The sequence below is a fragment of the Acinonyx jubatus genome, chromosome C1, assembly GCF_027475565.1.
Source record: "Acinonyx jubatus isolate Ajub_Pintada_27869175 chromosome C1, VMU_Ajub_asm_v1.0, whole genome shotgun sequence".
Lineage (NCBI taxonomy): Eukaryota > Metazoa > Chordata > Mammalia > Carnivora > Felidae > Acinonyx > Acinonyx jubatus.
This window is the reverse complement of record NC_069381.1, coordinates 167151052-167175445: the sequence shown is the minus strand read 5'-3', so window position 1 is coordinate 167175445 and position 24394 is coordinate 167151052. Positions and strand designations below refer to the sequence as shown.

Below are 24394 nucleotides of genomic sequence, written 5' to 3'. Positions count from 1 at the left end.
CTTTTTTTTTTAATATCACAGTGGAAGTCCTACTTAATGCAATAAGATAAGAAAAGGAAACAAAAGGTATAGAGATTGGGAAAGATGGCATAAAACTGTCTTTGTTCACAAGTGACATGATAGTTTATATAGAAAATCCAAAAGAATTGATGAAAAAACTTATAGAACTAACAAGCAAGTACAGAAACTTTGCAGGATATAGGGTTAACACACAAAATTCAGCTATTTTCCTGTATACCAGCAATGAACAAGTGCAATTTGAAATTAAAATCACAATATCATTTATATTAACATCAAAAAATTGAAATTCCAAACAAATGAAATACTTAGGTGTAAATCTAACAAAATATGGATAAGATATATACCAGGAAGACTATAAAACCTGATGACAGAATTCAAAGAAGAACTAAATCAATGGAGAGATATTCCATGTTCATGGTAGGAAAATTCAGTATTGTCAAGATGTCAGTTCTTCTCAATTTGATCTACAGATTCAATGCAATACCAAACTCCCAGAAAGTTATTTTGTGAATATTGACAAACAGAGTTAAAGTTTATATGGAAAGGCAAAAGAACCAGAATAGCCAATACGTTACTGAGGGAGAAGAACAACGTTGGAGAATTGACACTATCTAACTTCAAGACTCACTACAAAGCTACAGTAGTCAAGATAGTGTGGTAATGGTAAAAGAATAGACAAATAGATCAATGGAACAGAAGAAAGAGCCCAGAAATACACACACATAAATATAGTCAGCTCATCTTTGATAAAGGAGTAAAGGCAGTGCAATAACCCAAAGATAGTCTGTTCAACAAATGGATCTGAAACTACTGAACATGCAAAAAAAAAAATCTGGACAGAGATCTTCGCCTCACAATAACTCAAAATGGGTGATAGACCTAAATGTAAAATGCAAAATATAAAACTCTTAGAAGTTAACATGAGAGAAAACCTAGATGATCTTGGATGTGGCAGTGACTTTTTAAGTACAACACTAAAGGCAAAATTCATGAAAGAAATGATTAATAATCTGGAATTCATTAAAATTAAAACTTTATGCTCTGGAAAAGACAATATCAAGATAATTAAGAGACCATCCATGAAGTGGGAGAAATTATTTGCAAAAGATACATCTGATAAGATACTGTCATGCAAAATACAAGAACTTTTTAAACTCTACAATAATAAATGACCTGACTTAAAAATGTGCCTTAACAGATGCCTCACCAAAGAAGATATACAGATGGAAATTAGCATATAAAAAGGGGTTCCACATTGTATGTCATCAGGGAAATGCAAATTAAAACAATGAGCTATCACTACACATCTATTAGAGTGGCTATAATCTGGAACACTGATGACACCAATTGTTGGTGAGGATGTGGAGCAACTGGAACTCTCATGCATTGCTAGTGGGAACGCAAAATGGTACAGCCACTTAGGAAGACCCTTTGGCAGTTTCTTACAAAACTAAACATATTCTTACCATTCAAGCCAGCAATTACACTCTTTCATATTTACCCAAAGGAGTTGAAAAATTATGTCCACACAACCTGAACAAGGAATTTATAGTAGGTTTATCCATAATGGCCCAAACTTGGAAGCAACTGAGATATCCTTGAGGATAGAATAGGTGAAGGATAAATTTTGATAGATCCAGACAATAGAATATTATTCAGTTTTCAAAAGAATTGAGTTATGAAAAGACATGGAGGAATCTTATACGCATAATACTAAGTGCAAGAAGCCAGTCTAAAAAGGCTACATACTATATGATTTTAAATATATGACATTAGGAAAAGGCAAAACTATGGAGACAATAAGATTAGTGGTTGCCAGGGGTTATGGGCATGGGAGGGAAGAACAGACAAAGCAGAGAGGATTTCTATGGCAGTGAAAATACTCTGTATAATGTCATAAGTGTGGATGCATGTCATTGTACATTTGTCCAAAGTCACAGAATGTGCAACACCAAGAGTGAATACTAATGTAAACTATGGACTTTGTTAATAACAATGCTCAATGTAGACCTATCAGTTATAACAAATGTACCACTCTGGTGGGGGCTGTTAATAATGGGGGGAGGGTGTTACACATGTTTGAGCTGAAGGGGTATATTGCAAATCTCTGTACCTTCTGCTAAATTTTTCTGTCAATCTACAACTGCTCTAAAAAATAAGATTTATTTTTTTAAGTTATCATACAATTAAATTACTTTCATCAATTTGGATGTTGAATTAGAGAATTTTTACTGATGAGATAGATATCTTGTGACTTGAGTATTCTTATTCAACACTCATGAAATTTAAAGAATCCTGTACTTTACATTTTGTTTTTAATTCTCAGGTCAGATGTTGCCCTTTTATATAATGATCGCTCAGTCCTTGAGAATCACCATGTGAGTGCAGCTTATCGGCTTATGCAAGAAGAAGAAATGAATGTTTTGATAAATTTATCCAAAGATGACTGGAGGTGAGTTTCAGAGGAAGCCTAGAGAAAATTTAATTTCAGGAAACAGTTAAGTGATGTGATTTAAAGTGAAGAAAATGGATGAAAATCAATCTTTTATTCATGCTATAAAAATTCCCTTTGACTAGATGACTCTAAGAAGGATTAGTACCTAGAAGACTTCCAGGAGCCAGTCTCTGCTGGTGGAAGTTAAACTATTTTCCAGGCTAATTCAACATCTGTTTGCATCATAGCCAACCCATAAGACCACATACCACACAACAAATACTTCCAGAGAGTAATTATGTACTCTCTTGAATGGAGCTCTGCTTAATTATACCAATATGTGGTCCTAAATAAATTCAAAATTGTAGTGTAATATGGATTCCTTCCTATATTATTTTTCTATATGTGGAGTTTAGCTTTTTTTTTTAAAAAAAATTCATTGTTTGAAGGAAAAAATTACAAACATAATATAGTAAAATGACCCAGATGCAGAGGGAAATCTTACCTTTTCTTCAGGGCATCCATCTGCTTAAGATAAACAAACAACAACAACAACAAAAAACATTCATGGATTGGTGATACTTGTTGCCATGTAGGGGGAGATAACAAGATGTACCCCTACTGCTCAGAGTAACTTTTCCTCCTTCTTCTACCTTTGGTCATCATCAACACCTTCATTTGACTATAAGGCTGCTGGATTTAGCAAATAAAGATAAAGGGTGTCCGGTTAAGTATGAATTTCTGATAAACATCGAGATATTTAGTGCAAATATGTCTGTATGTCCCTACTATTCAGTGAGACCTACTTATTTTTTTTAAAAGCCTTATCGTTAACAAAGATTTTGTTAAAAGTTAGTGAGCTGAAAAGGTTCCCATTTAAATATCACAGGTTGTTAATTTTTTTCTGTAAATCAAGGTAAAAAGAAATGTTCAAAGAAATGCTTTGGGATGAAGAGCTGCCTCAAAATGAATGAATTAATTAATTAATTAAAGAATGAATGGTTTTTAAAACAAGCCCTAATTTCTCATGGTTACTTTTCCAAATACTCAAGCTTTCTGGTTTTTCAAGGCCACTTTTGAAGCTGTATAAAACATGGGCTCGCTTTTGCAACCTTGGAAGCAGATCTGATGGCGGGGGGAGAAATTTGGGAACCCAGTTTGGGCCTTTCATTTTATTCTGCAGGAAACAATAGCTCAGTTGTGTTTCCAGCTAAGAAGGCCACCATCTAATTGTGAAGGGATTTTAAAGCTACCATTGGTGGGCTATGTGTAGAATAGAAGGGTATACGTAGGAGTAGGGAGATAAGTTTGGAGGTATTTGCTAAGGTCCAAGAAATGTACTCTCTTTTGGAGAGTACTCGTTTAGAGTATTAATTTAATTTTTATCAGTGATTATTACTCCCAGAAGTAACATTTATATTATTAATTTTTACTGTTATTCCTTTAAATTAATCTTTTTCCTTCCCAAAGTTGATTCTGTTGCAATTTCAATGTAATTTTTTTCCTATTACATTTTTGTTCTTTAGCATCTTTAGTATTCTAATAATTTATTCCTATAATATTTTATAAATTTCTGTATAGTAACTTCTCAGAATCATCCTAATTGAATGGTTTTACAGAATTGTTTTAATACTATAATATCATAGATTGTAGAATTTAATAGATACAACACTGTTTCTAAAAGCTACAAAAGATATATTTGCTAGTATAAAATTGATAATATTTTACCACAAATTAAAATATAGATAGCTTTTTAAAAAACGTGTAGGCTTTTGGTTTGCATACCTATTTATTTCTTAATTTAACTTTAGTAACCATAAATGAAATAATTTAAAAATTTGGTAAGGAAGATTCATAAAGTAACATTCCCTTGTGCACTATTTTGCCTAGTTTACTGATACATTATTAGCTGATTACTGATAATATCTAGCACTTACTAATCACTTACAAACTAAAATGTACTAAATTTTAAGATTTCATAAAACATTCATCTCATTTTTTCTTAGTTAAAATGAATATTTTGGTTCAGCTGCTATTGTAATATGGGTCTCTTCATAATTCCAGAGGAAAAAAATGTATTAAAAATAATTTCATTATCTTTAGTTTCCTTTAATATTTAGGAGCAAGTATGCTAAGCAAGCTATTCAATATCATTAACAGTAATCAGCGTAGTGATTTCTCACAGTGCCCATCTGAAAAATGCAATTTAATTAAGGACCCATAATTTTCAGCAAGTACCTCTAATATGCTTTGGTTAAAAAAAAAAAAAAAGCATCCAGTCATACCACCTTTAAGTAAAATATCTTCGACACAAGATTATAATGCAAGTTTACCACACACCTTTTATTTAGCTTACTCCAGTGGCCATGCCACAGAATGAAAATAAAATATGATTTCCAGTATAAGTGACTTTTCTACCTATCTATACTGAGCAATGAAGCCTTTCCTGTCGTAACTTATTTCCAACTTACTGTGAGAATGAGTTATTCATGCATAGGTTTTGTGATATGGTCACTGTATTTATAGCTCAGATTTAAATTTGATCAAACTTTCAATAGCTGTGTCTACAATATGTTGTAGTGTCAGGGTCCCAAAAGCTTAAACAGAGAATTGCACTCACGTTAGCATCTTGACTTCTCTGGGGTTCTTAGGATGATAGGTTGGCACAGTGAAGTGGTCTAAGTGTAAGCTTTAGGAGTGGGAACTCTTGGTGTTGAATCTTATTTCTGCCATGTACCAGCTATCTATGTGACTGGGAAAACCCCAATCTCCTCTGGTGTGAAATAATAATACCCCCTATATAAAAGCACCTAGGACACTACTTGGGACACTACTTAGGACACTACTTATTCAGGACTTACCTGAATAAATAGTGGTTGTTTTAATAATAGCAAATACTGCATTTAAAATTAATTTTGGGAAACACGGGGGTGGCTCAGTCAGTTAAGTGGCCAACTCTTGATTTTGGCTCAGGTCACAATCTCAGTTAGTTGTAATCTGGCCCTGCATTGGACTTTGCACTGGGCTGGGCCTGGAGCCTGCTTGGGATTCTCTTCCCTTTCTCTGCCCCACCCCCTCCTCAAAATAAATAAATAAACTTTAAAAAATAAGTAAAATAAATGTATTTTTTTTAGATTTGTCAGGATGCTTTCAGAAATAAAAACAATATTTAGGAATTATGAGTAGGGGAGGGTTGTACGTGTGGGTGGGGAAAGCAGGAGAGTTGTTAAACAGCATCATTCACAGATCGCTCTCCTGGGAACTTCCTAAAGCCATTAGAGTTAAAGGATGAAATAAAGTCAAAGTTTGCGAGCTCTTTTATATTTAAAAAGTAGCATATTTTTGCTCATATACATTAAGAAAAATAAAATTTAAGTAGTAATATTTGAAGAAATGTTTTACTTGAGAATCATCAAGGGCCAAATAAACCTTTCTTCTTTTGATGACTCCACAGGGATCTTCGGAACCTAGTGATTGAAATGGTTTTGTCTACAGACATGTCAGGTCACTTCCAGCAAATTAAAAATATAAGAAACAGTTTGCAGCAGCCTGAAGGGTAGGTTATTTTCTTTCATAATGTTAAAGTTTGGTGGGCTTAGATTCAGAAAAGACTGTAATTGATATTGGGGCACCTGGGTGGCTCAATCTGTTAAGTGTCTGACTCTTGGTTTCGGCTCAGGTCATGATCTCAGGGTGGTGGAATTTAGCCCTGCATCAGGCTACACATTGAGTGTGGAGCCTGCTTAAGATTCTCTCTCTCTCTCTCTCTCTCTCTCTCTCTCTCTCTGTCCTGCTGCCCTACCCCCCGCTCCCCTGCTTATGCTCTCTCTGTAAAATAAAAATAAAAATTAGGAACGCCTGGGTGGTTCAGCTGGTTATGTGTCCAACTTCAGCTCACATAATGATCTCGCCGTTCCGAAGTTCGAGCCTTGCGTTGGGGTCTGTTCTGACAGCTCAGAGCCTGGAGCCTGTTTCAGATTCTGTGTTTCCCTCTCTCTCTGCCCCTCCCTTGCGTGTATACTCTCTCTCTCTCTCTGTCTCTCTCTCTCTTCCTCTCTCTCTCTCAAATAAATATTGAAATTTTTTTCAAAAAATAAAAAGTAAATATTTTTTTAAAAAAGACTATAACTGGTTACTTTGCCCTAATAATTTGAACATGTCCTTGATTTGACAGGATTGACAAAGCCAAAACGATGTCCCTGATTCTCCATGCAGCAGACATCAGCCACCCAGCCAAATCCTGGCAGCTGCACCACCGGTGGACCATGGCCCTGATGGAGGAGTTTTTCCTACAGGTGCCTCTTTCACACTATGTGCACATGTTTTTGGAAATAGTAACTACGCATATTGACATGCACCTTTTTTTGTTCCGAATTCAGGGCTTGTGACTTACTATTTATCTTTCAGATAAATGTATTTCCTAATCCTACGTAGTATACTATATATTTTAGAGAGAGTCAAGTCTTGGATCTCAGATGCCACTCTTAGGAAAGAAAGAAACAAACAAATTAGTATTGTTGTCTGCTGTTAAGAGGTAAAATGTTAGAGTAGAAACATCAAATATCTTTCGTCATAAAATGGGAAAGGGGAGAATATACAGCATTGCTGCATCCATCTTGTTGGTTGTAACTTAGTCATATATGCATAGTTGCAAGGAAGACTGAGAAATACAATTTTGCGTTAGATGGATGTATGCTTTGTAAAAAGTGGATTATTATATGAAAAAACAAGCCTAGCCATGGGGAATGGCCAGTGGTCTCTACCACAAGTATACTTTTTTTAAAATAGTCCACTCCGACCTGAAGTACCACAATACAATCGTGATGTTAACCGCCCAGAGTTAGCATCAGACCCCACAAGGTGAAGGCTCAGTCTTCCATAAGAGTGGCTCTAGTTCAGATGCCAACATCAAGTGGGGCCCCAGGACACCAGCCCTTCTGACCACTGGTTATAAATTCAGGATTCCCATGACCCTCCTCAGGTCTGACAATTTGTTACAATGATTCAAATAACTCAAGAAAGTTACAGTTTTAATTATAAAGAATACAATAAGAAAGGGCCAATTGACATTATACCTATTCTGAAGACATAAAGACCAAGTACATTACTATATTTGGATGACTCTGTTTTCTGTTTCCCATTGTCAATGAATATGCTATACGGTTTCACTTTGAAATAGCATAGCATGGTCCTAGAGAAAGTTACTCAGTAGCATCTTCCAAATTTAAGTATTTTCATACTAAAAATAGTCTTAAAAATATTTTCAATACATTTTGTGGTAAACACACGCACACACACACAAATGTTAAAACTTATCCAGTTCTAGAACTGTGTGTTATGGCCAATTAAAAATTACAATTTCATGTATTCAACCAAACACTAGTCAGAAAATGGTAAATCTAAAGAGAACCTAGAGATCTTTAAGAACAATTTTCTCATATTATAAATGAAGGAACAGAAACATGAAGAGATAAAATGACTTTGCTCAAGTTAAGACAAAATTTTTAAGTATTTTAAATGATCATTAAACCACAATATGCGAAGTTCTGTGGAATGCAGCTAAAGCAATGCTTAGAGGAAATTGTATAGCTCTAAATGCTCATATTAGAAAAGAATAACAGTACTTGTATCAATGATTTGAAGAAGTTAGGGAAATAAAACCAAAATAAGTTGATGGAAGGAAGTAAAAATATAAAAGCAGAAATTAATGAAACAGAACAAAAACAACAGCAAAAATTAACAAGGAAAGCAGTTTGTTCTCAGAAAAAATAATATTGTTAGCAAGTTTAAAAAGGGAAAAAAAACATGGGTGCCTTGTAGCTCAGTTGGTTAAGCGTCTGATTCTTGGTTCCAGCTCAAGTCATGATCTCGTGGTTTGTGAGTTCAAGCCCTGCATCGGGATCTGAGCTGACAGCGGGTGTCTGCTTGGGATTCTTTCTCTCTGCCCCTCTCCCACTTGCTTTCTCTCTGAAAATAAATAAACTAAAAAAATGTTTTTAAAAAAGAAAAAGAGAAAAAAACACAAATCATAAGTAAAAGAGGAGTTGTCATGGACTCTACATATAACAAAAGGGCAAGGAATTTTGGGCATAATTTATGTTTTAACACATTTGACAACTTAGGAGAAATTGTCAAATTCTTGAAAGATATAAAATACCAAAACAAACATAAGAAAAACTGTAATTTGTATATCCATATACCTATTTTTAAACACTGAATTTGTATTTTAAACTCTTTCCATGAAGAAAAATTCAGGCTTAGGTGGTTTCAATTCTTAATTCTTCTTTCAGTTCTCAATTCAAGTGAGAGATGGTGAGTTCTCTCAAACTTTTCAAAAAGAAATAATGCCAGTCTCACACAGATTATTTCATAACACAGAGCGAGAGGGAAAATTGTCAGTATAACCCTGACAAAAGCTGACAAAGATTTTGCAAGTAAAGGATATTATACACCCATATCTATCATGAACCTAGGTGGAAAATTTCTTTAAATATTAGCAAATCCAATCTAGCAATATAGTGAAAGAGTGCATATTATGATGTAAGTTGATTTAAGTAAAAAATCATTTAAAATAATTTACTATACTAAAAGAAAAAAATCCTACTATTATCTCAATAGACGCAGGAAAAGTATTTGACAAAGTTCAAAAGACACTAATTACAAAACTTTCTGCAAACTAGAAGTAGGGGACCTCTCCCATTGTGGTAAAAGGTGTCTATAGCTTACATAATATTTCCTGGGGAAATACTGAACACTTTCATGCTGAGTTCCAGGTATCTGCTCTTTCCACTTCCTTTCAACTTTGCATTTGAAGCTCTAGCCATTACGATATATAAAAGAAAATAAAGAATAGATTGGATAAAAATAAAAAGAACTGTATTTGCACAAATATGAGCTTCTACATAGAAATTTAAGGAATCTATAAAAAGCTACTGGAACTGATAAATGAGTTTAACAGGGCTATAGGATCAATTGTAGTTCTGTATACTATCAACAAACAACTTGAAAATAAAAATTTAAATACAATATGACTTATAAAAGCATAAAAAATATTTGGGAATACATTTAATTAAATGCATATAATGCCTGAACACTGAAAACCACAGAATATTGAGAAATTTTTAAAGATCTGTCCATGTAGATTGAGAGATATACCATGTTATGGATTAAAAGATTTAATATTGTTAAGATGTCAATTCTACGAGGGGCACCTGGGTGCCTCAGTTGGCTAAGTGTCTGACTTCAGCTCAGGTCATGATCTCATGGTTTGTGAGTTTGGACCCCACATTGGCCTGTCTGCTGTCAGCATAGAACCTGCTTCAGATCTTCTGTCCCCCTCTCTCTGCCTCTCTGTCCCCTCTCTCTCTCAAAATAAATAAACATTAAAATTTTTTTAAAAGATGTCAATTCAAAAAATTGATTAATATACCTAGCATAATCCTTATCAAAAACTGTTAACAGATTTCTTTGTAGTAGTTGAAAGAAAAGCTGATCCTAAAATTGACATGGAAATGTAAGAATCTAGATATAATCAAAACAATTTTGAAAAAGATTAAGAAAGTTGGAAAATTTACACCTTCTTATCACATGACTTAGTAGAAAGTTAAAGTCATCAAGGCAGTGTGTTATTGACATAGAGTCAGGCAAATAGATCAATAAAATAGAATAGTGATTCCAGAAACAGTCCCATACTTATACGATCATTTGATTTTCTACAAAAGCAATAAGATAGTTAAACAGTGAAAAGAAAGTTTATAAATGGCAATAGACTGATACTATTAAATATATGGGAGAAAAGGAATTTTATCCCTTACGTATACCATATATAAATATTAATTCAAGATTGACTCCAGCCTTAACACAAAACCTAAACCTATGAAGTTTCTAGAGGAAAGCTCAGGAGAATATCTTTCTAATCTTAGGGGTAGCCAAATATTTCTTAGAAAAGACACATAAAGCACTGCCTAAAAACGAAAAAAAAAGTAGTAAAGTGGACAAGAACGAATTTTAACACTTCTCTTCCAAAAATACCATTAAGGCAAGCCATAGAGTGAGAGAAAATATTTGTACTACAAATATCTGTCCAAGCGCTTGTTCACAAATTGCATAAACTCCTACAAATCAGTAATAAAAAAAAATCAGCCTAATTTGATCAGCCACCTCGTTAAAAAGTACACAAATTGGTAATAAATACATACAAGTATACTCAATATCATTGCTTATCAAAGGATTGCACATTAAAATCACAGTAAGATACATCTACATCCTCACCATAATAACCAAAGTTAAAAGGATTGAAAATATTAAGTGTTTTTTATTATGTGGAGCAACTGGAAGTATCAGACATTGCTGGTAGGAATATAAATAATTACAACTCCTCTGAAAACTACTGGCTAGCGTCCATGAAACTTAATGAAACTAACATAAGACTTAATATCCCTATGACCCAGCATGCCAACCCACCTGTGTATAACTCGGATAAATTAGTGCTTATGCCCACCAAATGTGGAATAGTCATAACAGTATTACTTATTATAGCCCTATACTAGAAACAGTCCAAATTTGCATCCAAAATAGAAATGAATAAATAAATAATGGCATAGTCATACAATGGAATATCATACAACAATAAAAAATGGACTACTAATACAAACAACAATAAATCTCAAAAAAACCATATATATGATTCCATTTATATGAAGTTCAAAATTGGCAAAATTAACCTATGATGATTAAAATCTGAACAATGGGTGCCTGTAGGAGGTGAGATTCACTGGAAAAAGTTAAGGGAATTTCTGGAAGTGATGGAAATGTTTTATATCTTGCATGTTAATTACATAGATATGTTCATAATTTATGCACTTAAATTTTGTACATAAATTTTTCCTTGATTTAAACAAGAATATAGCAGAATGACTTAAAGAACTCTAAAAGAGGCTCCTGGATGGTTCAGTCCAACTTTGGCTCAGGTCATGATCTCGTGGTTTGTGACTTTGAGCCCCTCATCGGCTCTGTGCTGACAGTTCAGAGCCTGGAGCCTGCTTTGGATTCTGTGTCTCCCTCTCTCTGTGTCCCTCTCCCACTAGCGCTCTCTCTTTCTCTCTCAAAAACAGATAAACATTAAAAAAATTTTTTAAAGAATTCTAAAAAAAACCCTGTTAATATAAGTCTGCAATAAATTCCAGCAACTCTTGAAAATTATTGTTAGATACCCAAATAGTATCTTGACTTATATTCTCCCTATTTTTTATTAATTTCAAACCAGACAAAGATTACCTGACAGAATCATGAGAGTAATGAATTTAATGAAATTGAGTCAAGATGTTTTCAAGATTCACTACCTTATTCTTGAATTTTCTAGAAAGGTGACTGCTATTAATAATGAAGCTTCTAACACGCAGTGATTTTTCACATCTGAAATTCAGGGTAGAGGTAAACCGTTCCATAAGGCTACTTAGTTCCTCTGTCATTCTCAGCGCCTGATAAGCAGTGACTCAGATATCTAAATAGAGATAAAAATGCATGCAGCACAAAAGGTCAAGTCTTGGAATAGGTATAACATCATGATATTTGGAATGTTTTTGTGATCTGAATTTTTCAGACTGTGTTACTTAGAGTATGAAAATGTCAGGTTTTTCGTTTGTTTTTTTCATGGGATTCTTGATAGGCAACAATAGGCATTTGTGTCATCCCAAAATGTTCAGAAATGACTGTCTTTTCTTGAATGACCTTAATATATAAGGCAAGAAACTTACAGCTCTGAGATGAGTAAGCATACAGGTTAAGGTGGACCATTATAAAATCAAATTATCTCTGTTGGCATTCCCTCTTCAACTATGAAATTCCTTTCAGACTGTAATAAGTTGATTTAGGATTTGAGCTTTTAATAATGGAATCTTATATTTCGCAGTCTCTGGACTTCTAAAATTAAGTGACTTTCAAATCCCCTGCAGAAATATATAGAGGAAAACAGGAGAATGTGATGTGAAAGGTCAGAACAAGTGAGTCTGTACTACCAACAAACATGGTTACAAGCAAAACAAGTTTATCTTTATGAGACTTATGCTAATGTATGACATTGATGCCAACAGCTAAAATGTTTCTGTGCATTCAGTTAACTAAATGAATCTCCCAGTACTCTTACTCTGCCATATCCCATATATTAGCCTTTTGGAGGTGTGCATATATGTGTGCATGTATGCACATATAAATTTACACACACAGAAACGTATATGTGTATATGTATGTGTGTACATACATATATTTACATACATATCACTTAATGTTTCAGAAAAATCCAGAGGAATTTTGAGATGTGTTGACTTCTAAGCCAATTTCTTATTAATTTTTCTACTAAGTTCATTTTCTCCAACAAAAGAATAGGTATTAAGAATTTTTAAAACACACCGTATTTCTGGAGGAGAAATCAATGCAAACCAAGTTATTTGCATTACTCTTTAAAATTTCATCAGTGTTACCCAAACTCTTGGTGTTGGCAAGATAACAAGAAGTTAATACAAATAAAGTTAAAAGAAATACTTCTTGCTACTAAAATTTGTTTCTGCTTCATATTATACAAACCTAATAACTAAGTGAATTTTTCCTTTTTCAGCTGGTTGTTTTGTGTTACATGAAAAAAAAATTAACAGTTATGTAAAATCTATATTTACCAATAGGTACTACCTTTTCAAAAAAGGGGAAACAAATAATTGGAATTACAAGTTTTGGGGAGCAGGACAAAACGATTATTTTATCCTAAATTGTATACTGTCAGGCCCCTTTATGTTCTTCAAAATTACAAGAAGTAGTGTGAAGTGTGTTATTTCAAAATAGATTGTATTCCCCATAGTAATATGGGGAATGTATTATTTAGTAATGTATTTAGTTAGGGCAACTTCAGCCAAGGATCTGGCATCAAAAATTCAGACACGACCACCACCAAAAATTGATAAATATAAAGAACCACAGCTATGAGCCCGTATAATAACTTAAAATTTAAAAATCAAAGCTCATAGTTTTAAGAGGCATGCAAGGATACTAATGTCCTATACAATATTTATAACTCACAAAATACAATCATACAATATAAATCTTGCTGCAAGTGAATATGTTAGCTATAGTAATCATTAAACATTTAAACAGTTTTGATGGCTTCCTGGAATTTAGAAGGACAATTTTTAGCAAGAATGAAAGAAGGTAATTAGATGGCTTAAATCCCTTAAATAAGTTGTCCAAAGAATGTAAACTATCGCTTCTTCCCCTTCTCCCTCAGTTAAATGTCCCTATAGAACTTGTGACCCCTCAAATTCACCCTTGGCCTTGTAGTGGCCCCCAAGTCTGTGGTCAGGAGCTTCCTGCATGTTTGTTGTTGGTGTTGCTTCTGTGATTAAAACTTGTTTTCAATGCAAGAAGTTTCTCAAGATTTCTATACTTCACCATTTTGTCTTCAGTTTTTGAAAGCTATAGAAATTCTTTGGCTTCAGATAAAATGCAAAAAAAAAAAAAAAGTGCCATTAAGTCACTGGATTTGACAACTTGTTGACCACTACCAGAGCATTTCATACTGTTAGGAAAGCATAAAAATATTACTGGTCTTTGTCATGGCCTTTCAAAGAAGTAACCTCAACGGCCTCCAAGGGAATTGCTGATACAGGGACAAGTCTGAGCACATCAGGCTGCCTTGTGTTTCCACATTTCTGGGGTCACTTTCTCCCCTTTCCCACCTGCAGGGTCATCCCCAAGAAAAGATGCAGGGATCCAGGAGCACAATTGGGTGACATTGGTTAATTGAGGTCAGTGGCCTTAGGGCCCTGTAATTTTATTCCAACCACTGTACAAGTCAATACACCAGAACATACATATATTTGGTATTTTACTGATTTTTGAAAATATATTTTGGCCTCCTGAAGGCAGCAACCTCAAATGAAAGCACATCCTCCAAGAGAAAACTAGATGACTTACACAATGTCTGTTGCCTTGACCCCAGATTTCATCGTTAGGGAGAGTAAACGCTCCCAATTCAGGGACCCAATAAGGAAAATTTTAACGTTTATTAAATTTATACTCAGGGATCCCAACTTTCTCTTTACATATCTTTCCCTCTCCCCTAGTAGTACCCCCCTGTCGTACTGGGTTTGTGGTGCCCCCATAGTCTGGCTATAGGGCCTCCTACTAATCTTGCCCTCATGGTCTCAATTCACCCTAAAGAATAACACCTTGAAATATTTATAAATAAATTAAATAATTAATGTGCTTTAGTATTCAATGTGCTTTAGCAGTGGAAATTTAATACCCTAATTCAATTGTGGAATATAAGAAGCAAATAGAATATAAAATTTCTCCCTCCAAATATAGGGTGGTGGACCCTATATGTATCTGTCAAGTGCCTAGGTCCTATATGAAAATGTTGCCATCTAGCATTCTATAAAATTTAGCTCATAGAAGGGAAATCACCACAATGCCTTTTTCAGGCCCAAATTATCATTTTTAGATCAAACAAAGAACTCCTATTATATAGTATAAAAATATACATATTAAAATATCAGATAGCAGCCCCCTAATCAATAAAACCAGTTATATAGGCATAGATCAGATAAGTGTCTACAATATCACATTTCCCATGAAGTCTATGAGGAGCTTTATTTCTATTTTAACAATAGCAATATTATCATTTATATTTTAATATAAACAATGATATTATTCTTGCACGTTATTCTCATTATGTTAAAGATCAAATGCATAATAGTCTTCAAATACATCCCTCATTCAGATTGCCTTATTTCTATTAGTGGCACCAAAGACTCCTTTTCATTCAGGTTTGAAGCCCAAGATTCATGTTTAATTCACTTCAAGCAATCCCCCACACTGCTGACAAATCAATATTTCAAAAGTAAAAGTCCTGTCTTGTCAGTTTCCTGCTAGAAAACTGGGGAGGTCCTGAGGACAGGGGTGGGGAGCCAATGCCTCTCCATTACATGCTCAATTAAGTACCAGTCATTTATCCCGTGGTTTAAAACCATCTAAGATATGCATTAGACATTATAAATACCTCACAGCTCTGTATCTTTGCTATTATGAAGTATGGTTCTTTCTAAAAAAATTTAATTCCAGGATAGCTAACATACAGTGTTATATGAGCTTCAGGTGTACAATATAGTGAATCAGCACGTCTATACGGAGCTCAGTGCTCATCATGGTAAGTGTACTTTTAATCCTCTTCACCTGTATGAAGTATGGTTCTTACTAGCTAATACTGAATGACCATTTACTAAATATTAGGCAGTGTAGCCTTCACATAAATTATCTTTGATAACCTCAGGATAGTCCTACTAGGTAGATACTATTATATCTTTATTACTAACTTGAGTTAACCAAAATTACCAAGTGAGTAACATATGAGGAAAATTCATTCCATCAAGTTTGTGATATGTCTGAAATAAAAGAGAGCCAGATGAAAAACAGTGATTGAAGTGTGTATCTTGTAACTCTGAGGCTAATGGCACTAATAATTCCTTTCCCTCTGTCCCTTAAGCTGGGTGTAAATATTAACTCCAAATGGAATGGGTGTTGTTATTCTCTAAGGAAGGAGCACAGCTGCTGGGAGAGGTCACAGAAATTCTACTCCCCATTTTCTCTAAGCTATGACGTAGTCAAATATTCCTGTTTACAGCTACTTTGCGTACTTCTCTGGTGACCATATCCAGATTTTTCCCCAAACAATTCTGATTTCAGACTTCCTGCTTCTTATGATCAGAGGTATGGTTTCAAGGAAATGCACCAGAAAACATTGTCAATGAATAACTTTAAAGCCAGTAAAACATACTGACATGTTATTGTAAAGATCACAATGAAAAGGTGTTAAAGGAAGCAGAGGGATTGAAAATCTGAGGTCCTCAAGACAGACACTGCATTGTTACATGGGCTCCACAACACAGCAAAAGTGATGGTCCCTCCCCTTTGTCTTCTGATTCGAGAACCTGGCCACGTGTCCTAAACTGTGGTCTTACATAAGTCACCGTGTGTTCTGTGAAGGTATACAGCCAACAGCTTAGGAGAAGATAGAGCCCAAGGCATCCTTCAAATAGCCAGAAGATCAAGGTGAAGAGACACAAGTGAAGTAGCTTCTCTTTCTTTTGTAAGCACATCCCCTTGAATGCCAAGGAAAGAACCTATGTTCGATGTTGGATAAATCTTGTGATAATAAGGTTTTGCCCAGAGCAGCCACTTTTATTTTAGGAGATGAAAATCGAATCAGTTCTTGTGATGTTAAACCCAAACGTACATGGAATTCTTTAACATATGTACTCAATTAACTTACTGTGGATAGGATCAAGTAATAAAAATCATTAACATTTCCATTTTCTGAGAATACGTTAAAATGATGCACACAGAATGTAAGGATGTTGAAGATACTCTTCATTTGCTGTGGGAGATTCAATTAATGTTGTTTTATAAGTGGAAAGATGTTTCAAAATATTCATATACTTTTGACTTCAAAAAATAATATACTCATGAAGTCTTCATAGTGAAGATCTGTGATGTATTTAGCATGGGGGGACAAAAAGCATGAGAATCCAAGAACTTGATTGTTAATTAAATGCCAAATAACACACTGAGATGACTATTTTATGGCAATTGCAGAAAATTCCAAAGAGCAAAGGTTTGTCTCTTTATAATCAAGGGGATTGTAATACCAAAGCAGAGTCTCCAGGTGCTGAAATGTTCATTTCTTTTTCTTCAGCAATAAGTATGTCCTCAAAAGGAGACCAAGTAAAATTACACCAACTTGGACTATAGTTTTTTTGTTTTATAAAAAAATAAATAAATAAATACACAGTGTCAATTAAGAAAAGAAAGATGCAACTTTTTTAGGCTTTGTATCTAGACTGCTCGTCGTCTAAGCCTCTCCAGACTAAGCCTGTACTAATGAGCTTTCCTTTCCACAGGGAGATAAAGAAGCTGAGTTAGGACTTCCATTTTCCCCACTTTGTGACCGGAAGTCAACGATGGTGGCCCAGTCACAAATAGGTACTGTTGTGGAGGGTGGGCACGTGTGTGCCAGTTTTCAAATGGAGAAACCATGTTGTTTAAAGGGGCAAACATCCATGAAACTTCACACTCCTAACAAATTTGATGTTTAGACTGATCTATATGGTGCTAAATGATAAGGATTTTGAAAAATTCTCACAAAATGAATTCAATCAAGCAGTATTAGTAAATGTAATTGTTATTCTATTTACAACCTTCTTACAAATGACAGGCTTTCTTCTTGTTTAAGAGACAGCTTTTTTTTGTATTGTGTTGCTGATTATTGTAATCTGTAATGTAATCCTTTGCATATAGAACAATTCAATGAAAATGTTAATATATCTGTCCCGTTTTCACTAAGTTTGCATAATATATTCAATATGCCAGTTTACATTCCTTTGGAAAAAAATTCTTATAAGAAGATAAACCAACAAGTTCAACCCATTATTATAACATATGGTTGCTATGCTGCATGCTCCAAATGTTTGTAATGGTTATCCCCTGAGCCAGCACCTTCATTACTGAACTGCAAGATTAATAAACATTAGGATTGCCGCCTTACCTCTCTAGCTGCTCCAGTACCACCTCCAACAGAGCAGTAGTCAACTGTCAGAAAGAGTCCCGCTCTGAACTTTGCCCCTTCCCATCCAAGTTCCAACAGCTGTTTTTCTAGCCACCATAACACTGGTACCTACCATTGTTTAGCAGCTGTGAGCATAACAGGCTAAGGACCTCCTCAGGGAAACTGGAAAGAATGGAGGTGTCTGAGGCTTGTTGCTGTAATATAAATTGCTACCCTGTTAGCAAGGTGACACCTCATTTGACGGTCTCCGAATTCCAGGCATTGAAAACTACAGACAGAACTTGAAATAGCCTACTGGTGGCCAATGAACATTGCTTTGAGTGGAAGGTATCAATTAAAACACAAAACTATTGAAGTTTTCTTGAATTAAAAATGCACCTTAATGTATAACATGACTAAGCCAGTTACTTAAAATGCGAATTCCTTTTATCCGTGTATCTGATGGATGGAATACTCTTCAAATGTGGATCTTTCTGGGTACAGTATCACTTTAAAAGCTTCCCTCCAATTTTCTCTTATATTCAGATGATCGTCCATAGCTCCCAGGTGTGTTTAAGACCACAAGCAGTTGATTTCCAGTGCCATACCTCTCCAGGGACACGTAGTGTTGAAATGTGTACACAGTTTAGAGTGTGTTGTCTCCTTCTCCCCATAAACACTGGGCATTGCCCCATTCTCTCTGTGTGTCATTTCGTATCTTGACGAGTACTTTAAATTTAAAGTCTGTATTCAATCCTGACATCTCAAGGTGGTGGAAATAATGCTGTCTCCCAGAGATGTTACTGTTCTCTTTACTGATTTGACAGAACACACCCACGTGCTGTGAACTAACGCTTTACATCCAGAGAATAATAAACAGCAATTTGAAATATTAACACACTGGCAGGAAGCTCTGACTGATATAGTCAGAGGGGGCAAAAAAGTGGGTGCCTTTCTGTGGCCTGAGAAGCAACTTCAATTCTCTTGTTTCTTTGAAGCTTAGATATTATTTTTTGTTGGTCAATAATAAATTCAACAAACAAGTGGAATCCTTTCAGAAAAGTAATGACCCCTGTCACTGAGAGGAAAATATAATCAAGTCTGGTTAGACTTGAATTTATTGTAAACAAGAGTATAAAAACTGAATATTAAATAGAAAAGCCAATATACTTATCAAGCTTAAATTGCATCACTTCCACTGCTTGAGAGATCATTTTATAGAGCTATTAAACTATCTCTAAAGATTGTGTTATTGGGTTAAAAATAATTTCAGTGGGTAAACCAAACCAGTATGTAGCTGATGCTTTCTACCTGATGCATCAGACTCTTCATTATTACAGATTTTAGAGTTCAGAAAATTGTAGTGTTTCAATTCATCTCTCTCTCTCTTTTTTTTTTTTTTTTTTGCTTTTGTAGGTTTCATTGACTTCATAGTAGAGCCAACATTTTCTCTTCTGACAGATTCAACAGAGAAAATTATTACTCCTCTTATAGAGGAAGCCTCGAAAACAGAAACTCCTTCCTATGGGGCAAGCAGGTTTGGTATTTTCTCTTTTTTTGCGTCTTTTTTTTTTTTTTTAATGATTATCTTCATTATCTCTTATAGCTAGGTTGGAAATTCTTAGAATTATTAGATAGTATTGCCACCTAGTGGCTCTCTATTATATTGCACCTGCCTTTGAAATTCACTTCATGTCCACTACAAAATATATCAAAGTACTAACAAAGTACTAACTAACTAATATATCAAAGTACTAATGAATATAACACAAGAGTATTCAATACCAGAAGAATTAAATATCTGACTTTTGTGCAAATGTATGTATTGTGTCTTGGATGTTAACATATATAGTTGTGTTGGTTTGCTTACAAACAAACCAGTTACAACCCACTTGTAGATATAGAGAGATGCCTATATCAAAATAAAGCTTGTGGATGATGTGAGTACAACAGATCCACATAACATCTAACGGTAACAGTAGCATCCACTGTACATGCAATCACAATATTTCAAGCTAAACATTTTTCATTGACAAATTTGTTAAGGGATATTATTTAAAACTTCCAGTTGTAGATTAATCATGCTAAATTCTTGTCTATCTGAACACACAACTTTTCCTAATAGCACACCACTAGGTTCCCAAAATGTTGCCCCAATGAGGAAATTGAGGAAATGTTTTCCTAAAAATGATTCACGTTGGCCCCACTTAGGGCTCCAGAATCGTGATGCCCCATTTGTTATGTTCACCTGTGAACTCACCACCAAGTCAGCTCACCTCAAGTATCTGCTTTTCTAATGAGGCCTAGCCACCTTATAATGCAAGAGCACTCCAACCTGCTGCTCTGGGAGTCCTTGACCAACCCAGGGAGTTCCAGCCGGAGTCCTGGCCCTCTCCATGATGGGAGAAAAGGAGGGATGTGAGCAGCCCTGATGCATGCTCAAAACTGGGCCTGAGCACCTGCCATCCTGTTTCTGCAGCTGGCTTTGTGAAGTGTTTCAGGCTTTGCTCCCTCATTCCATATCTTGACATTAGTGTTTTCTGGGCTTTTTTTTTTTGGTTGTTACTATTAGCATATGCACCTTTATTGGGTTCACCCAGTGTTGATTTGTTTAGACGATCAAATATGAAGGGCACCATGAACGATGGAACCTATTCCCCAGACTACTCCCTTGCAAGCGTGGACCTGAAAAGCTTCAAAAACAACCTGGTGGACATCATCCAGCAGAACAAAGAGAGGTGGAAAGAGTTAGCTGCACAAGGTATAGTTGTTTATAAAGCCTTACTACTCTCTCTTTCTGTCTTAACTCTTCCTCTGGGATTTTGTACTTTTTCCCCCTAGATTTCTTCTTTTATGAAATACACAAACTTTTGGCTGTGCTTGGAATTGGCTACCCTTTGATTATTCATCACAAGGTTGGCTTATCTGTTGAAGAGATTCTGCTGTGTTTATGTCATGTGGACTGCAGAAATCTGTGTCAGTGGGTGGCAGTGACATGAATGCAAAGGATGGGGCAAGAAAATGGTGACAAAACTTTATGTGACAGATTAACCTCCTGTTAATTTCTGGAAGTGCTTTTGAGCCTGTGTTTTAGGCTTTGCACATGGCTTTTGTGTTGCATTAGGAATGTAACACTCAGTGTCAGAGACTTGGGTGTGTTTTTTTGTTCAATTTTACTAAGTTACTTCTTCGGGTGACAGTTCCATTCGTGCGTTGGAAAGAATCATTTGTAAGCCTTCCCTTAAAGGAAACAAATGGGAAGCTAGTGTTAGCCATTTCTGATATGTTTTCTGATTCAAGTACATTCGTTGTTTTTGTTTACAAGATATGTGAATTTGTAGCAGTCATTATCTTTGTTCAGGAAATTAGCTTTCTGATTTCAAATCTGGCCCCCATCTCCCCTCATGCTCGCTCCTGTCCATAGCCCTGTGTCTCTCAGGTGCTGTACTCCCTGCACGGTGGCCTCTGGCAGCTTCTTGAAATACTCCCAGAGCCTTTGCAATGATTGTTTCTTCAGCCAAAGATTCTCCCCTTAGAGTTTTCTGCAAGGCTGAGTCCTCCTTGGCTAGCAGTTTGTAGTATGTATTTATTTTTATTTTGAAAAATAGCACTTAATTAACTCAATTTTCACATGGACCTTATAAGGTATATACTATTATTATTCCCCTTTTACAGATAAGGAAACTGAGGCAGAAGACAGTGATGTGACTTGCCCCAAATCCCACAGCTAGTAAGTGAAGGAGCTAGAATTCACTCTTTCTCCCCAATGCAGTGCTCTAAACCTTCATGGTAGGCAGCTCCACCAGGAGGCCCTCCTTGACCATGGCAAGTATGTCGTCTGTCCTATTTTTCTCTGATTAGGGCCCAGTTCAGTCGCTTCAAAGTGGTATCACTAGTCCGTAATTGATGATATTTATTTATTCCTTTTAAAGTTTATCATCTGTTTTCCACAGGGGAACATATGATTCACACAAGTTGGGATATGGGCTGTTATGTTTTCCAGTATATTCCTTAGCTCGTAGCACAGTGTTGGGCATATCATAGGCACTCGGTATATATTCATTTAATTAAATAACTACTTAATGGTGTCACATTATTTCTCCACCTCTGCTATTAGGAAATAAAAGAAATACCATTCTAATGTCTTCATCTGACTGTGTAACTTACATTTTCCTAAAAGTCTGATCTTCATTGAGAAGAAATAGAGTTTCCCAGGCTTTGGTGGCTCTATACAGCTATCATGAGGGCCACTTCCTGTATTCGCACAGCACCACCCCCCCCCCCCGCCCCCCGCCACACACACACACTCAGAATGGCCCTGTACTTAAATCCTCTACTATCATCATCTTGAAATTCTTAAAAATTTTTCAGTCTCAGTTTTATTTTATATGGGGACCTGTAATTATGTAGCTAGCCTTAGCCATTACAGAGGGTCTTTGTAATACATTATTGTCACTCAATAAAAAATATAATGCAGTACGAGACCCAGATGGCCAAACTAAAATATTGTCAAATCCATCTAATTGGAGACTTCAAATGATGAGAATTGCCCCTCTCTATGGACAATTACTGAAGCGCAGTAAGATATAAATCCCAAAACTATAAGCCATCTGAAAACAGGAACAATGTCTATCTCATTGTCATGATTTTCTCAGAGCTAGCATGTCCCGGCATAGTGTAGTTGCTTTAAAATTATTTAGTGAGGATAGTTTTGAATGAATGAATAAATGAATACTTAAATTCCACTTTGAATGTATTTATTCCAAAAGAAAACAAATAGATATATTAGATATTCAGCGATGCAAGGAAGAGAGGAGGGGAGTAAGAATTCTGAAATCCCTCCTGTGTGCCAGGCATTTGACATGGATTATCCTATTTCCTCCTGCAACAATCTTCCTAACTAGAGGTGACTACTCTCATTTGCTACATATGGAAACTGAGGATCACACAGCTTCTAAGCAGTAGAGTTAAAACTGTTCTGATTCTTTACCCATTTTCCCCACTGCATGCGAGCACCTCCTAGTATACTACCTTTTCAAAAAAGTTTGAAAAAGTTCACTTGAAGCCTTTATCTTCAATGAACCCAAAAAATCCAATTGACCAAAACACACTCTCCTCTAAGAAAGTTTTAATTAAAATAAGCAACACTGCGCCCCAAACATCAACCTGTCACCTGGAATCTATCTGTCATAAACCTGTGAAGGAAAACTCTGTATCAGAATCGAATTAGTGACTGCAATTTCTCCCTTTTTAATAGACTTTCTGCCACCATGCTCTACTGAATATTTTGTTGCACACAGACAGTAAACTTTAGGTCTATATAAAGTTCTCAATTTACATTTCTGGAATTGAGTGATAATATCTGACTCCTATAGTTAGATAAGATAGAACCAAGATTTGAACACAGGCAGCCTGGCTTTAGCAAATTAGAATCATGGATCATTTTGATAATATAATTTCCAAAGGATAGTTGTGTAGGGTACACACGTTTTGAGTAAAGCAAATACTGCCAGATTTGTTTGACTTGTAACATTGCATGGTTGGTTGCTGTTTCCAATGCAGTGGTGAACGAGATAAACTTAAAGAAATATCTCATGGTAAAAATTAATAAATAAATAAATTGCTGGGTGAAATATTGCTAACAAGAAAATGACAGAGACAGTGCTTCAAGAACTATCTCCCTGTCTCCTTGCTTGTAACAAGTAATGAAGAATACTTTGCTTGCAACAACAAAAAATGAAAGAAAGAAAAAAAGAAATTGATGTCCTTAGAACCCATCCAAATAAAAATAAAACTGAAATTGAGAGAGATACAGAAACTTGGAGCCAGAATCTCTCTGGAAGGTATCTGCTTACCTTTGCTGGAGTCCTGAGTTTGCAGACTGAATTGACCACCACACAGGGTTTTTATGCCAGAAGTGCAATCACCATATTTTTTTAAAATTTTTTAACATTTATTTATTTTTGAGACAGAGAGAGGGTGTGAGCAGGGGAGGGGCAGAGAGAGAGAGAGAGAGAGAGAGAGAGAATCCGAAGCAGGATCCAGGCTCTGAGCTGTCAGTACAGAACCTGACACAGGGCTCCAACTCACAAACCATGAGATCATGACCTAAGCAGAAGTCAGACACTTAACTGACTGAGCCACCTAGGCGCCCCTGCAATGCACCATATTAAGGATCAAGGGATAAAAACCTAACATCTTAAGAGATGCAGAAAGAACATTCAGGAAAATTCAGTGTTTATTCATTATAAAAATTATTAAAATTAGAGGAGCCTTTTTAATCTAGTATTTCTGTTTTTCTGCTTTTCTCGCCTTCATTTTTACTGCTTGGGTTGTTTATTTTTTCCATT

General features: G+C 35.4%; 1 protein-coding gene across 8 annotated transcripts in view; it reads left to right on the top strand.

Moving 5' to 3' along the window:
- Positions 1-24394, top strand: part of PDE1A (phosphodiesterase 1A) — a 326281-nt gene that overhangs the window by 274400 nt on the left and 27487 nt on the right. For 6 of the 8 annotated variants that reach the window (XM_027055252.2, XM_053215409.1, XM_027055248.2 and 3 more), the window contains exons 9-14: positions 2348-2473; positions 5910-6011; positions 6630-6750; positions 17401-17482; positions 19461-19581; positions 20645-20805. In XM_027055252.2, coding sequence (XP_026911053.1) covers positions 2348-2473; positions 5910-6011; positions 6630-6750; positions 17401-17482; positions 19461-19581; positions 20645-20805 — 713 coding nt within the window. The remainder of the gene's footprint in view (positions 1-2347; positions 2474-5909; positions 6012-6629; positions 6751-17400; positions 17483-19460; positions 19582-20644; positions 20806-24394) is intronic. The other 2 variants (XM_027055264.2, XM_015086893.3) reach the window with 1 other exon arrangement.